General features: G+C 42.9%; 1 protein-coding gene across 1 annotated transcript in view; it reads right to left on the reverse strand.

The window, feature by feature from the left end:
- slc12a5b (solute carrier family 12 member 5b) overlaps window positions 1-14,338 on the reverse strand; it is a 192,787-nt gene that overhangs the window by 57,864 nt on the left and 120,585 nt on the right. Inside the window, exons 3-4 of the mRNA XM_060931458.1 lie at window positions 5,939-6,042; window positions 5,490-5,621 (exon numbers count right to left, since the gene is read on the reverse strand). Coding sequence (XP_060787441.1) covers window positions 5,490-5,621; window positions 5,939-6,042 — 236 coding nt within the window. The remainder of the gene's footprint in view (window positions 1-5,489; window positions 5,622-5,938; window positions 6,043-14,338) is intronic.

Consider the following 14,338-nt stretch of genomic DNA (forward strand, 5'->3'; position numbering starts at 1 on the left):
AGGGGCTAGAGCACCTGTAGCACCGGTTCATTGCACGTGGGTGATGGGCGGCACAGTGGTGTAGTGGTTAGCGCTGTCGCCTCACAGCAAGAAGGTCCGGGTTCGAGCCCCGTGGCCGGCGAGGGCCTTTCTGTGCGGAGTTTGCATGTTCTCCCCGTGTCCGTGTGGGTTTCCTCCGGGTGCTCCGGCTTCCCCCACAGTCCAAAGACATGCAGGTTAGGTTAACTGGTGACTCTAAACTGACCGTAGGTGTGAGTGTGAATGGTTGTCTGTGTCTATGTGTCAGCCCTGTGATGACCTGGCGACTTGTCCAGGGTGTACCCCGCCTTTCGCCCGTAGTCAGCTGGGATAGGCTCCAGCTTGCCTGCGACCCTGTAGAACAGGATAAAGCGGCTAGAGATGATGAGATGAATTATATATACACTGAGTGCAGAATTATTAGGCAAGTGAGTATTTTGACCACAACATCCTTTTAATGCATGTTGTCCCACTCCAAGCTGTTTAGGCTTGAAAGCCTACTACCAATTAAGTATATCAGGTGCTGTGCATCTGTGTAATGAGAGGGGGTGTGGTCTAATGACATCAACACCCTATATCAGGTGTGCATAATTATTAGGCAACCTCTTTTCCTCTGGCAAAATGGGTCAGAAGAGAGATCTGATAGACTTTGAAAAGTCTAAAATTGTGAGATGTCTTGCAGACGGATGCAGCACTCTTGAAATTGCGAAGATGTTGAAACGTGATCACCGAACAATCAAGCGTTTCATTGCAAATAGTCAACAGGGTCGAAAGAAGCATGTGGGGAAAAAAAAGGCGCAAAATAACTGCACATGATCTGCGGAAAATCAAGCGTGAAGCTAACAAGCAGCCATTAGCATCCAGTTCTACCATATTCCAGAGTTGCAACATTCCTGGAGTGTCAAAGAGTACAAAGTGTGCAATACTGAGGGACATGGCCAAGGTAAGGAAGGCTGAAAAATGACCACCACTGAGTAAGGCACACAAGATAAAACGTCAAGACTGGGCCAAGAAATATCTTAAGACTGATTTTTCTAAGGTGCTGTGGTCTGATGAGATGAGAGTGACTCTTGATGGGCCAGATGGATGGGCCTGTGGCTGGATCAGTAATGGGCACAGAGCTCCACTCCGACTCAGACGCCAGCAAGGTGGAGGTGGAGTACTGCTATGGGCTGGTATCATCAAAGACAAGCTTGTTGGACCTTTTCGAGTTGAGGATGGACTCAAACTCAACTCCCAGACCTACTGCCAGTTCCTGGAAGAAACCTTCTTCAAGCAGTGGTATAGGAAAAAGTCAGCATCTTTCAAGAACATGATTTTCATGCAGGATAATGCTCCATCTCATGCGTCCAAATACTCCACTGCATGGCTAGCCAGTAAAGGTCTGAAAGGTGAAAAAATAATGACATGGCCCCCTTGTTCACTTGACCTAAACCCCATAGAGAACCTGTGGTCCATTATAAAACATGAGGTCTACAAAGAGGGAAAACAGTACACCTCTCTGAACAGCGTCTGGGAGGCCGTGGTTGCTGCTGCACACAATGTTGGTCGTGAACAGATAAAGAAATTGACTGAATCTATGGATGGAAGGCTTTTGAGTGTCCTCATGAAGAAGGGTGGCTATATTGGTCACCGATTTGTTTTTGTTTTGTGTTTGAATGTCAGATATGTTTATTTGCAAATCTGGAGTTGTCATATCAGTGTACCTGGTGAAAATAAATAAGTGAAATGGCTACATATTTGGTTTTTATTAAGTTGCCTAATAATTCTGCACAGTGAAAGTTACCTGAACACATACATATTCTCCTAAAATGGCCAAAACTAAAAACGCCCCACTCTAACTTCCATACATATTCAGCTTTGATATTTATGAGTCTTTTTGGTTGATTGAGAACATAGTTGTTGTTCAATAATAAAACTAATCCTCAAAAATACAACTTGCCTAATAATTCTGCACTCAGTGTATATATATATATATATATATATATATATATATATATATATATATATAATAAAAACAGAGCATAACGCATAAACGCATAACTAATATATATCTCCTGCTGTACAGGGTCGCAGGCAAGCTGGAGCCTATCCCAGCTGACTATGGGCGAAAGGCGGGGTACACCCTGGACAAGTCACCAGGTCACCATTCACACTCACATTCACACCTACGGTCAATTTAGAGCCACCAGTTAACCTAACCTGCATGTCTTTGGACTGTGGGGGAAACCGGAGCACCCGGAGGAAACCCACGCAGACACTGGGAGAACATGCAAACTCCACACAGAAAGGCCTCCATCGGCCACGGGGCTCGAACCCAGAACCTTCTTGCTGTGAGGCGACAGTGCTAACCACACCACTGTGCTGCCTGGTTTTTATTTATTTTTATTAATTAAAACACACTTCATGTCTGAAAGTAATGATAAATGTCGTTTCTCTTTACTTAGTTGAGTAGTTCTTGACATAATATGGATTACTACAGTTGTGGTGTTGAGTAGGGCTATTTACTGTATTTTTATTATTTACTATTTACTGTTTGATCTCAAACGCATTACAAAGGCAAGAAACTCGTCCACTAATGAACTTTTGACGAGGCACGGCTGTTAATTAAAAAGCGTTCCAGGTGACTACCTCATGAAGCTAGTTAAGATAATGCCAATAGTGCGCAAAGTGTCATCAAGGTAAACGCTGACTATCGGATTTTTTAACACTTTTTTGTTTACCACATAATTCCACATATGTGGTCCATATGTTATTTCACACTTTTGATGTCTTCAGTATTGTTCCACAATGTAGAAAATAGCAGGCTTGGTGTACTTGAGTCCAACTTGTGCCTTAATTTTAAGGACTCATGACTTGACTTGGACTTGAGCACTGATGACTCGGACTTGGACTCGTGCATTAATTTCATTTGGAATCCTAAATTGGAGATGAGGACTCAGATTTTTTCTTTATTTTTTGTAACATGCCATAATAATTTGGCACAAGATATTTATATCTACATTAATTTTTATACTAATTTTGTGTAAGAGTGTCACACCTGTGCGCCTTGGTGCATGCATCAGATAGACTCTCGGGCACACTCCAGACAGTGCGCATGCCAAGCGGACTCTCGCGCGGGCGCCGTAAACGACTCACACCTGCACAGGATTATGGCGCACTCAGCGCGCCTATATAAAAACTGTGAAAACACACTTACTTTGCGAAGTATTGAGTTGCGTTACTGACACATTACCGAGCCTGATTTCCTTGTTTGGTTTCCCGATCCCTGATTTCCTGTTTCTTGTCTTTGATTCTGCCAAGTCTGTGATAGCCTGTTTGTGCCTCGCTCGACCTATTGCCTGTTTCACTGTTTTACAATTTTGCCTGCCGTTCTGGATTGTTTACCTGTCTTCACTTGTATTAATAAACACACCTTCTGCACTTACATCTGTCTCCCAACCATCTCTAACAGAACACTTCACACTCCCTGACAAAGAGAAGCACATTCACCTGTTCATACGTCATGTTCAGGAACAAACTAATGCTAATGGCGCTGAAACAGTCATCGTCAAATGGTGTGGTTGGAGTCTTGTTCTCGGACTTGACTCGGCTCAATAGTGGATTCGACTCGAAATTTTTTTAATGACTTAGACTTGACTCAGACTTGAACACTGGGGACTCGAGACTGGACTCGGACTCGAGGTTTAGTGACTCGACTACAACACTGGAAAATAGTCAAAATACAGAAAAAGCTATGAATGAAGAGATGTGTCCAAACTTTTGACTGGTACTGTACATCATTAATTTGGTCTGCCATTGTATTTTAGCCACCATTCCTGATCAAACTTTAAATTTTGTTTTGTTGCTTAAGTAACATTTGCTGATGCATGAGTTAGCTATTTTCTTTAAAATTACAGTAAAAGGAATAACACTTTTTGGATTATTATTAATTATTCACCGAAGGCAAAGTGAATATTGGTGATTGTTAAACATACAGGACACTTTTTCGATGGAATAAAAACATGCATTCTATTCCCTTCTAGCGGGTTTCATTCATTTGGTTTGATAGCATGCAATATTGTCAGCATATAGCTTATCCTACGTGTATTACATCACTCTACCCAATGGAGAACGAGTGATGAATATGGTTTACAATATTGCACAGTTGTCAAGACAACATGACGTCACACGTCGGAGCTGACACAAATATCCAGTGAGAAAGTTTTCTGTTGTGCATGTGCAGAAGCATTTCTTTGTTCACTGGCGGCACCTGCAGTAAACTGTCACAGTGAATTGAAAATGCCATAAGATACGTATTACACGTAAAACTTCCGTGCTAGCGAGTGACTGTGACAATTTGGAAACAAATCTATAATTGTTCCATCAAATGTGTATGTATAATAATAATAATAATAACAATAATAATAATAATAATAATATTGGCTGGCTTTTTGTGGTATATCAGATATATTCCATTCAGCTAGCATGATACTGAACTCATAATATTATGCTAGCTGAATGGAATATATCTGATATACCATGAAAACAAGTCAGCCAATATTATTTAAATAGTAACTGATATGAAGTCGATATTACTGTTCACAGCTATTCAATGAGCCTGAGGCGGACAATGTTTTAGTATACAGTAAATACACAGGTGATTGTTTAAAAAATCGTATTCAACAAATCATTTATTTCAAACTTCAAAAGTGGCATGCAAATGTAATAACGGCGCAGCGCAGACTTGAGTGACTTATCTATGCCGACTCACATAAAATACTTTGTTTTGAAATCGATAAAATAAATCACAATTCCACCTTCCCTTTGAATAGTTTTAGACCAAACTTCGTAGCATCTTTAGTACTTTAGGAACAGCATTTTCTTTCATCATTTGTAATTCTTCCTCCTTACGGTGACGAAGTGATTGGCCGCCATTTTGCCGAGTCGGTCAAGGTGATTATCGAGAAATAATTCGAATCTCTCGACCAATCAGCGCACATGATTTTCTATAATCACCTCCATATTTATACTAAAGGAAAATAATCCACGCTGTATTACTAGTTAAGTAGGGTTACTGTTACCACCCTGAAGCTGATTATTTTTCTATAACAGCACAGCCTGAAGTGTGTTGTTCTGCTTATACCACAGCAATTTGACAATGATTACAATTTTTAATTTATTACTTAAAAATCAGGTCGCATATTTTAACCATCTTGAATTACATTTATATCATGTTTATAGTTACAACATCTTCAAGACCAGTTAGTTTCAGTTTATAGACTTTATAGAAGCTACAGTCATTCTTTCACTGGTTTCTCTTTTTGTACATATTTTGTGAAGCTAAAAATTAAAACAAACAAACAAAAATACCCCAGCAGCTTACTCTGTTACTGAGAAAAGTTCCCTGTCCTGAAGAATGACAACCAAGTTAAAAAAAAATTACTGACTGTTTACAGAGTCCTGACACCTGAGACATGGTGTGTGTTTACCTGAACCGTTTTTTTGCGGGCTTCTTCGTTATTCTCGGCCTCTTCATGCTCTTTGCTGCCCTGCGTCAGGTTGGAGTAGTTGGCAAGGCTGCTGAGCAAAGAGGACACCATGGGACTCGTGTCCATCTCCTCCTACAACACACACACACACACACACACACACACATTCAACACCTGTCTCAAAGCTTTTATAATATGCAACATTACTTTAGACGCTATTTGTGCACTGGATTTTCACAAGAAAATGTTATGGTGTTTGGGGATATTTTAATTTTCCAAAAGGGAATATACTGAGGTGAAAGTGGGAGAGAAAAAAAGCTGAAGAAGGAGAGAAAAATAAATAATTTTAAAAGAACCCATCAAATACATGGAAACTGTGATTTTTTTTTCTAATATCGGCTCTGAAACCCCCCTGCAAAAAAAAACAAAAAACAAAAAAAACCCTGTACCTCAAACAGGGCCATGTGCTTGCCATCATACTGCTGGCTCTTCTCAATGTCAGTGCCGCTACTGCTGTTGATAAAAGGGCTGCTCTCTTTGGGGTTTCCATCTCCTGTGAACACACATAATGACTCACTAATGAGGCTGCAGCATCATCAGGTTTTTAGTATTCACCCCCTTAATCCACAACATTTTCAATCAATCCATCCAATTTTTCAGACATACTACTGGTACCATTGAGTTGAAGCAGTGCAGGAAAAAAAAAAAGCTGCACTGCTATATATTTCCATATACTGTATAAGGAACTTGAGAAGCTTGAGAAGTATCAAGGGCTGTAAGAAGAGCTAGAAAAGATGTAGAAGATGAAGACAACAGTGGTCCCCGTGGTGATAGGAGCCCTCGGTGTAGTGACCCCTAAACTGGTTCCAACAGATCCTCGGAACCACATCTGAGATCTTATATATATATATATATATATATATATATATATATATATATATATATATATGATTAGAATGTAACAGTCTAATTCAGAAATCTTTGTCTGATACAAGCCAGCACATTAGTATTTGTTAGTATTTGTATTTAGCTCAGTCACATGACTGCATCAGCACTGAGTTTCTGCACAAACACCCCAGTTAAAGGAGTTTTTATATATATATATATATATATATATATATATATATATATATATATATATATATATATGTGTGTGTGTGTGTGTGTTTGAACTGTGCATATGGTTGCTGGTACTGTGCGCATCAGCCTGAAGGATTGCAGTGAGCTTCACACAGGCTCACGGTGTTAGCGCGTGTGTTGTTCTATGCTGGATTGTATTTATTGTGGCAGAGGTAGAGTGAGAGAAATAAATAGACTGAGATTAAATAAGTGCTAAAATAGAGAACAGCACTTTAAAAGAGAACACATTCAAAGAAGGTGAACAGTGTGTGTGTGTGTGTGTGTGGTGTTTACTATCTTATTAGCAGCAGTCTTCTCCATAGCAACAACCCAATACTGAGCCTATTTCCATCCCACACTTTAAATCGACCTTCAGTATTTTGAGTAAATAGATTAACCCTTTATGAGAAGGCAAGTTGTTTCAAGCCTTAGTGAGATCTGCTTCTAAATACACTGTCTGATTAAACAAAAAGTCACACATGTTCATGTTTCACTGGACCATCTTTAATTTTGATTACGGCACACATTTGCCATGGCAATGTTTCAACAACCATATGCAACGTCACAACATTTATTTCCATCCAGAGTTGCATTGATTTTTTGCAGAGATCCTGTATTGATGACGGAAGAGTCGAACCACTCCGTAAAGTCTTCTCCAGAAAATCCCAAAGACTTTCAATCGGGTTAGGGTCAGGACTCTGTGGTGGCCAATTCATGTGTGTAAAAGATTCCTCTTGCTTCCTGAACCACTCACAATCTGAGTCCGATGAATCCTGGAATATGCCCATGCCATCAGGGAAGGAAAAAAAATCCATTGATGTGATAACCTGGTCATTCAGTACATTCAGGTCGTCAGCTGATTTAATTTTATTGCCATGTAACATTTCTGAGCCTCAACCTGACCAACTGAAGTAACCACAGATCATAACGCTGCCTCCAGAGGTGTGTACAGTGGCCATTATGCATGAAGGATGCATTGCTTCATGTGCTTCCCTTCTTACCCCGACACACCCTTCACTCTGAAATAGAGTAAATCTGGACTCATCAGACCACATGACCTTTATCCATTGCTCCAGAGTCCAATCTTTATGGTCCCGAGCATATTGAAGCCTTTTCTTCTGATTAGTCTCACTAACAATTCGTTTTCTTATGTTGACACAGCTGTTTAGTCTCAATCCTGCGAGTTCTCATCACATTGTGAGTGTGGAAACGCTCTTACTTTCACTGTTAAACACAGTTGTGAGTTCTACTGTTGATTTTTTACCATTTGACTTCAAGTGTTTAAGTGATCTCTGATCATGGTCAGTCAAGATTTGTTCTGACCACATTTCTTTTGTGAAGTTGACCCTTCACCACAATCCTTCCAGGTTTTAATAATGTGTTGGACAGTTCTTAACCCAATTCCAGTAATTTCAGCAATCTCCTTAGTTGTGTTCTTTGCTTGACACAGGCCAATAATTTGACCTTCCAAAACACAGTAAGATCTTTTCCACGACCACATGATATGTCTTCTGACATGGTTGTATAAGAAATGAGAAGCTACTCACTGCATCAGTTAGGGTTAAAAAAAAATGTTGCCAGCAGAAACATATTAATCACTGCAGTAATTATCCAATCAAAGGCTCTTTGGCAAATAGGGTATTTGCTTATTTAAATCCAAATGGTGACCTTTTTTTGGCCAGACAGTGTATAATGACCTGATTTTTTTGGGAAAAAATAATGTAAAAATAAAGTGGCAGCTAGCAGTGTAAACATAAGTGTCATTAATGTTAAGTCCATTGCTGTGTCTTGCATATACTATAAGTGCGGCACCAACCTTCCCTTATTTTGCTATTATTAAAGATAGATTGTACTGAGTGACGCAGGACACTCAAACTAGTGAACGAATAACCCAGTTGTTAATCCCAAAGAACCGCAGGGAACTCATATTCAATGCGGCTCACTTTAATCCCATGGCTGGACGCTTAGGGCAAGATAAAACACTAGCCCGAATAATGGCCTGGTTCTATTGGCCAGGGATTCGCATGGATGTCCGTTGGTGGTGTGCAGCATGCCGTGAATGCCAATTAGTAAATCCTGCAGCCACTCCAAAAGTGCCGTTGTGCCCTCTTCCTCTAATCGAGACCCCATTCGAGCGAATTGGGATGGATCTCGTTGGGCCATTAAATCGGTCGGCACGAGGGTATCACTTTATTTTAGTTCTGGTGGACTATGCAACGCGATATCCAGAAGCAGTGCCTCTCTGCAATATCTCAGCACACAGTATTGTGGAAGCGTTCTTCCGCTTTATCTCCCGGGTCGGAATTCCGAAAGAAATCCTGACAGACCCGCCAGACCTCACTGCGCAAGCTGTATGGGTTATTGGGGATTAAGTCTATCCTCACCAGTGTCTATCACCCACAAGCGGATGGCTCAGTAGAGCGATTTAACCAAACACTCAAGAACATGATCCGGAAATTCACAAGTGAAGATGCACGTAATTGGATAAGTGGCTCGAGCCCCTGTTATTTGCAGTATGAGAGGTCCTGCAAGCCTCCACGGGGTTTTCTCCATTTGAATTATTATATGGGTGTAAGCCACGTGGCATTCTGGATGTGCTACAAGAAAACTGGGAGGAGGGCCCCTCACCTAGCAAAAACGAAATCCAGTACATTCTTGACCTGCATGCAAAACTCCACACCCTCACGCACCTAACCCAGGAGAATTTGCGGCAAGCACAAGAACATCACATCCGGCTGTATGATGGGGCATGCGCCTTAGAGAGTTCACGCCAGGAGACAAAGTGCTTATATTATTGCCCATGTTGAGCTCCAAATTAGTTGCCAAGTGGCAAAGGTCCTTCAAGGTCACACGGCGAGTCGGGGATGTCGACTATGAGGTGAGGCGAATGGATAGGGGCGGGGCATTGCAAATCTACCACCTCAACCTTTTAAAACGCTGGAATGAGGGGGTCCCCGTGGCATTGGCATTGGTAGTCCCGGAGAAGGCGGAGCTAGGGCCAGAGGTGAAAAAGATAACATCTTGGACCACTCCGGTCCCTTGTGGAGACCACCTCTCACTGGCCCAACTCACAGAGGTGGCCAAGCTGCAAAAGGTATTTTCCGACGTGTTCTCACTTTTTCCTGGTCGTACCCACCTCATAGAACACCACACTGAAATGCCCCCGGGGGTGGTAGTGCGTAGCCACCCTTACCACTTGCCCGAACGCAAGAAAAAGGTGGTTCGGGATGAACTCAAGGCCATGCTTGAAATGGGCATAATCAAGGAGTCCCAGAGTGACTGCAGCAGCCCAATGGTCCTGGTTCCCAAGACCGACGGGTCAGTCCGGTTCTGTGTAGACTATAGAAAGGTAAACGTGGTGTCTAAATTTGACGCATACCCAATGTCTCACACTGATGAGATGCTTGATCAGTTAGGCACTGCTCGCTTTTATTCAACACTGGAACTAACAAAGGGATATTGGCAGATCCCCTTGACTCCTCTATCCCGAGAGAAAACAGCCTTTTCCACACCGTTTGGATTACACCAATTTGTCATGCTCCCTTTTGGGTTATTTGGGGCGTCCACTACATTCCAGCAGCTTATGGACAGGGTCCTCCGCCCTCACGGTGCCTACGCGGCCGCCTATCTGGACGATATAATAATCTACAGCCATGATTGGCTGCGGCACTTGGAACACCTGAGGGCTGTTCTAAAGTCGCTGAGGTGAGCGGGCCTCACAGCTAACCCGAAAAAGTGTGCAATTGGGCAGGTAGAAGTATGGTATCTGGGGTTCCACTTGGGTCATGGGCAGGTGCGTCTCCAAATTAACAAGACTGTAGCGATTGCGGCCTGCCCGAGGCCCAAGCCCAAAAAGGAGGTGAGACAGTTCCTGGGGCTGGCTGGCTATTATCGGAGGTTTATGCCTAATTATTCGGACGTCACCAGCCCACTAACTGATCTCACTAAAAAGGGGGCTCCAGATCCGGTTCAGTGGACGGAGCAGTGCCAACAGGCGTTCTCTGAGGTAAAAGCTGCACTGTGTGGGAGGCCACTTTTACACTCCCCGACTTCTCTCTCCCCTTTATTTTGCAGACTGATGCATCGGACAGAGGGCTGGGGGCCGTTTTGTCCCTAGGAGGTGGAGGGTGAGGAGCACCCCGTGCTGTACATCAGTATAGCACCATCGAGAAAGAGTGTCTTGCCATCAAGTGGGTGGTCCTCACCCTCCGATACTACCTGCTGGGGCACCCTTTCACTCTCTGTTTGGACCACGCACCCCTCCAGTAGCTCCACCGCATGAAGGATACCAATGCGCGGATCACCCGTTGGTATCTTGCCCTCCAGCCATTTAAGTTCGAGGTGATCCACAGGCCGGGGGCACAGATGGTGGTGGCGGACTTCCTGTCCTGTCGGGGGGGGGGGGGGGAGGGGGGGGAGTCAGCTTCAGGCCGGACAGCTCCCCGGCCTATGTGGCAGCGGGGGCATGGCCAAGCAGCAGTCTATGAATGGAGGGCGGGGTCAGGGAAGGTAAGTGGCTAAGTCATTCCACCTGCTGTCAATTAATGTGTGTGGATGTGTGTGTTTGTTACAGGGATGGAGCATAAAAGGAAGGGGAGAGCAGAGAAAAGAGGCTCCCTCCCGACCACAATGCATGTGTGAGTAAGTGAAAGAACGCTGAAAAGCTAAAATAAATTAAATAAAGAGTTTGTGTGTGACCATCAACTCTCGCCTGCCATGCTTCTGTGCCCCACCCACATCAGGAACCGCTACATATACATATGGTATATATTACAATATACACTATATTGCCAAAAGTATTTGCTCACCCATCCAAATTATCGGAATCAGGTGTTCCAATCACTTCCATGGCCACAGGTGTATAAAATCAAGCACCTAGGCATGCAGACTGTTTTTACAGTTTGGAGCTGGCCCCTTCCTCTTCCAACATGACTGTGCACCAGTGCACAAAGCAAGGTCCATAAAGACATGGATGACAGAGTCTGGTGTGGATGAACTTGACTGGCCTGCACAGAGTCCTGACCTCAACCCGATAGAACACCTTTGGGATGAATTAGAGCGGAGACTGAGAGCCAGGCCTTCTCATCCAACATCTGTGTGTGACCTCACAAATGCGCTTCTGGAAGAATGGTCAAAAATTCCTATAAACACACTCCTAAACCTTGTGGACAGCCTTCCCAGAAGATCTGAAGCTGTTCTAGCTGCAAAGGGTGGACCAACATCATATTGAACCCTATGGATTAGGAATGGGATGTCACTTAAGTTCATATGTGAGTCAAGGCAGGTGAGTGAATACTTTTGGCAATATAGTGTATCTTACAGTATATATTTAAATAACATTGGCTGGCTTTTTTTCATGGTATATTAGATATATTCCATTCAGTTAGCATGGTATTGAACTTGTTGAAGACGAGTTCAATATCATGCTCACTGAATGGCATATATCTGATAGACTATGAAAAAAAGCCAACCAATATTATTATTATTGTTATTATTACACATACACACTCTTCATATCAGCATTCTCAAAGGCCAATGCTAGCTGACCTGCAACTTGGTACTGTTAGTGTGGTAGTCCAGTTAGCTTCCAGCTGGCATAGCAGTAGCGTTACTGAAGGTCGATGCTAGCTTACCCATGACTCAGTATTGTTAGCATGGCAGTCCAGTTAGCCTCCAGCTGGCATAGCAGTAGTGTTAGTGAAGGCCGATGCTAGCTTACCCGTGACTTGGTGCTGTTAGTGCAGCAGTCCAGTTAGCTTCCACCCGCCATAGCAGTAGCATTAGCGAAGGCTGACGCTAGCTTACCCATGACTCAGTACTGTTCGCGCAGCAATCCAGTTAGCTTCCACCCGGCGTAGCAGTAGTGTTAGCGAAGGCCGATGTTAGCTTACCCGTGACTCAGTGCTGTTAGCGCGACAGTCCAGTTACCTTCCCGCCAGTGTAGTGTTAGCGAAGGCCAAAGCTAGCGCAGTCAAGCTAATTATTACAACCCCGATTCCAAAAAAGTTGGGACAAAGTACAAATTGTAAATAAAAACGGAATGCAATAATTTACAAATCTCAAAAACTGATATTGTATTCACAATAGAACATAGACAACATATCAAATGTCGAAAGTGAGACATTTTGAAATTTCATGCCAAATATTGGCTCATTTGAAATTTCATGACAGCAACACATCTCAAAAAAGTTGGGACAGGGCAATAAGAGGCTGGAAAAGTTAAAGGTACAAAAAAGGAACAGCTGGAGGACCAAATTGCAACTCATTAGGTCAATTGGCAATAGGTCATTAACATGACTGGGTATAAAAAGAGCATCTTGGAGTGGCAGTGGCTCTCAGAAGTAAAGATGGGAAGAGGATCACCAATCCCCCTAATTCTGCGCTGACAAATAGTGGAGCAATATCAGAAAGGAGTTTGACAGTGTAAAATTGCAGAGTTTGAACATATCATCATCTACAGTGCATAATATCATCAAAAGATTCAGAGAATCTGGAAGAATCTCTGTGCGTAAGGGCCAAGGCCGGAAAACCATACTGGGTGCCCGTGATCTTCGGGCCCTTAGACGGCACTGCATCACATACAGACATGCTTCTGTATTGGAAATCACAAAATGGGCTCAGGAATATTTCCAGAGAACATTATCTGTGAACACAATTCACCGTGTCATCCGCCGTTGCCAGCTAAAACTCTATAGTTCAAAGAAGAAGCCATATCTTAACACGATCCAGAAGCGCAGACATCTTCTCTGGGCCAAGGCTCATTTAAAATGGACTGTGGCAAAGTGGAAAACTGTTCTGTGGTCAGATGAATCAAAATTTGAAGTTCTTTATGGAAATCAGGGACGCCGTGTCATTCGGACTAAAGAGAAGAAGGACGACCCAAGTTGTCATCAGCGCTCAGTTCAGAAGCCTGCATCTCTGATGGTATGGGGTTGCATTAGTGCGTGTGGCATGGGCAGCTTACACATCTGGAAAGACACCATCAATGCTGAAAGGTATATCCAGGTTCTAGAGCAACATATGCTCCCATCCAGACGACGTCTCTTTCAGGGAAGACCTTGCATTTTCCAACATGACAATGCCAAACCACATACTGCATCAATTACAGCATCATGGCTGCGTAGAAGAAGGGTCCAGGTACTGAACTGGCCAGCCTGCAGTCCAGATCTTTCACCCATAGAAAACATTTGGCGCATCATAAAACGGAAGATACAATAAAAAAGACCTAAGACAGTTGAGCAACTAGAATCCTATATAGACAAGAATGGGTTAACATTCCTATCCCTAAACTTGAGCAACTTGTCTCCTCAGTCCCCAGACATTTACAGACTGTTGTAAAGAGAAAAGGGGATGTCTCACAGTGGTAAACATGGCATTGTCCCAACTTTTTTGAGATGTGGTGTTGTCATGAAATTTAAAATCACCTAATTTTTCTCTTTAAATGATACATTTTCTCAGTTTAAACATTTGATATGTCATCTATGTTCTATTCTGAATAAAATATGGAATTTTGAAACCCACATCCATTGCATTCCGTTTTTATTTACAATTTGTACTTTGTCCCAACTTTTTTGGAATCGGGATTGTTGTATTATTATTATTATTAGGGCGGCACAGTGGTGTAGTGGTTAGCGCTGTCGCCTCACAGCAAGAAGGTCCGGGTTCGAGCCCCGTGGCTGGTGAGGGCCTTTCTGTGTGGAGTGTGCATGTTCTCCCCGTGTCCGCGTGGG

Source organism: Neoarius graeffei, chromosome 10, assembly GCF_027579695.1.
Source record: "Neoarius graeffei isolate fNeoGra1 chromosome 10, fNeoGra1.pri, whole genome shotgun sequence".
NCBI classification, from domain to species: domain Eukaryota; kingdom Metazoa; phylum Chordata; class Actinopteri; order Siluriformes; family Ariidae; genus Neoarius; species Neoarius graeffei.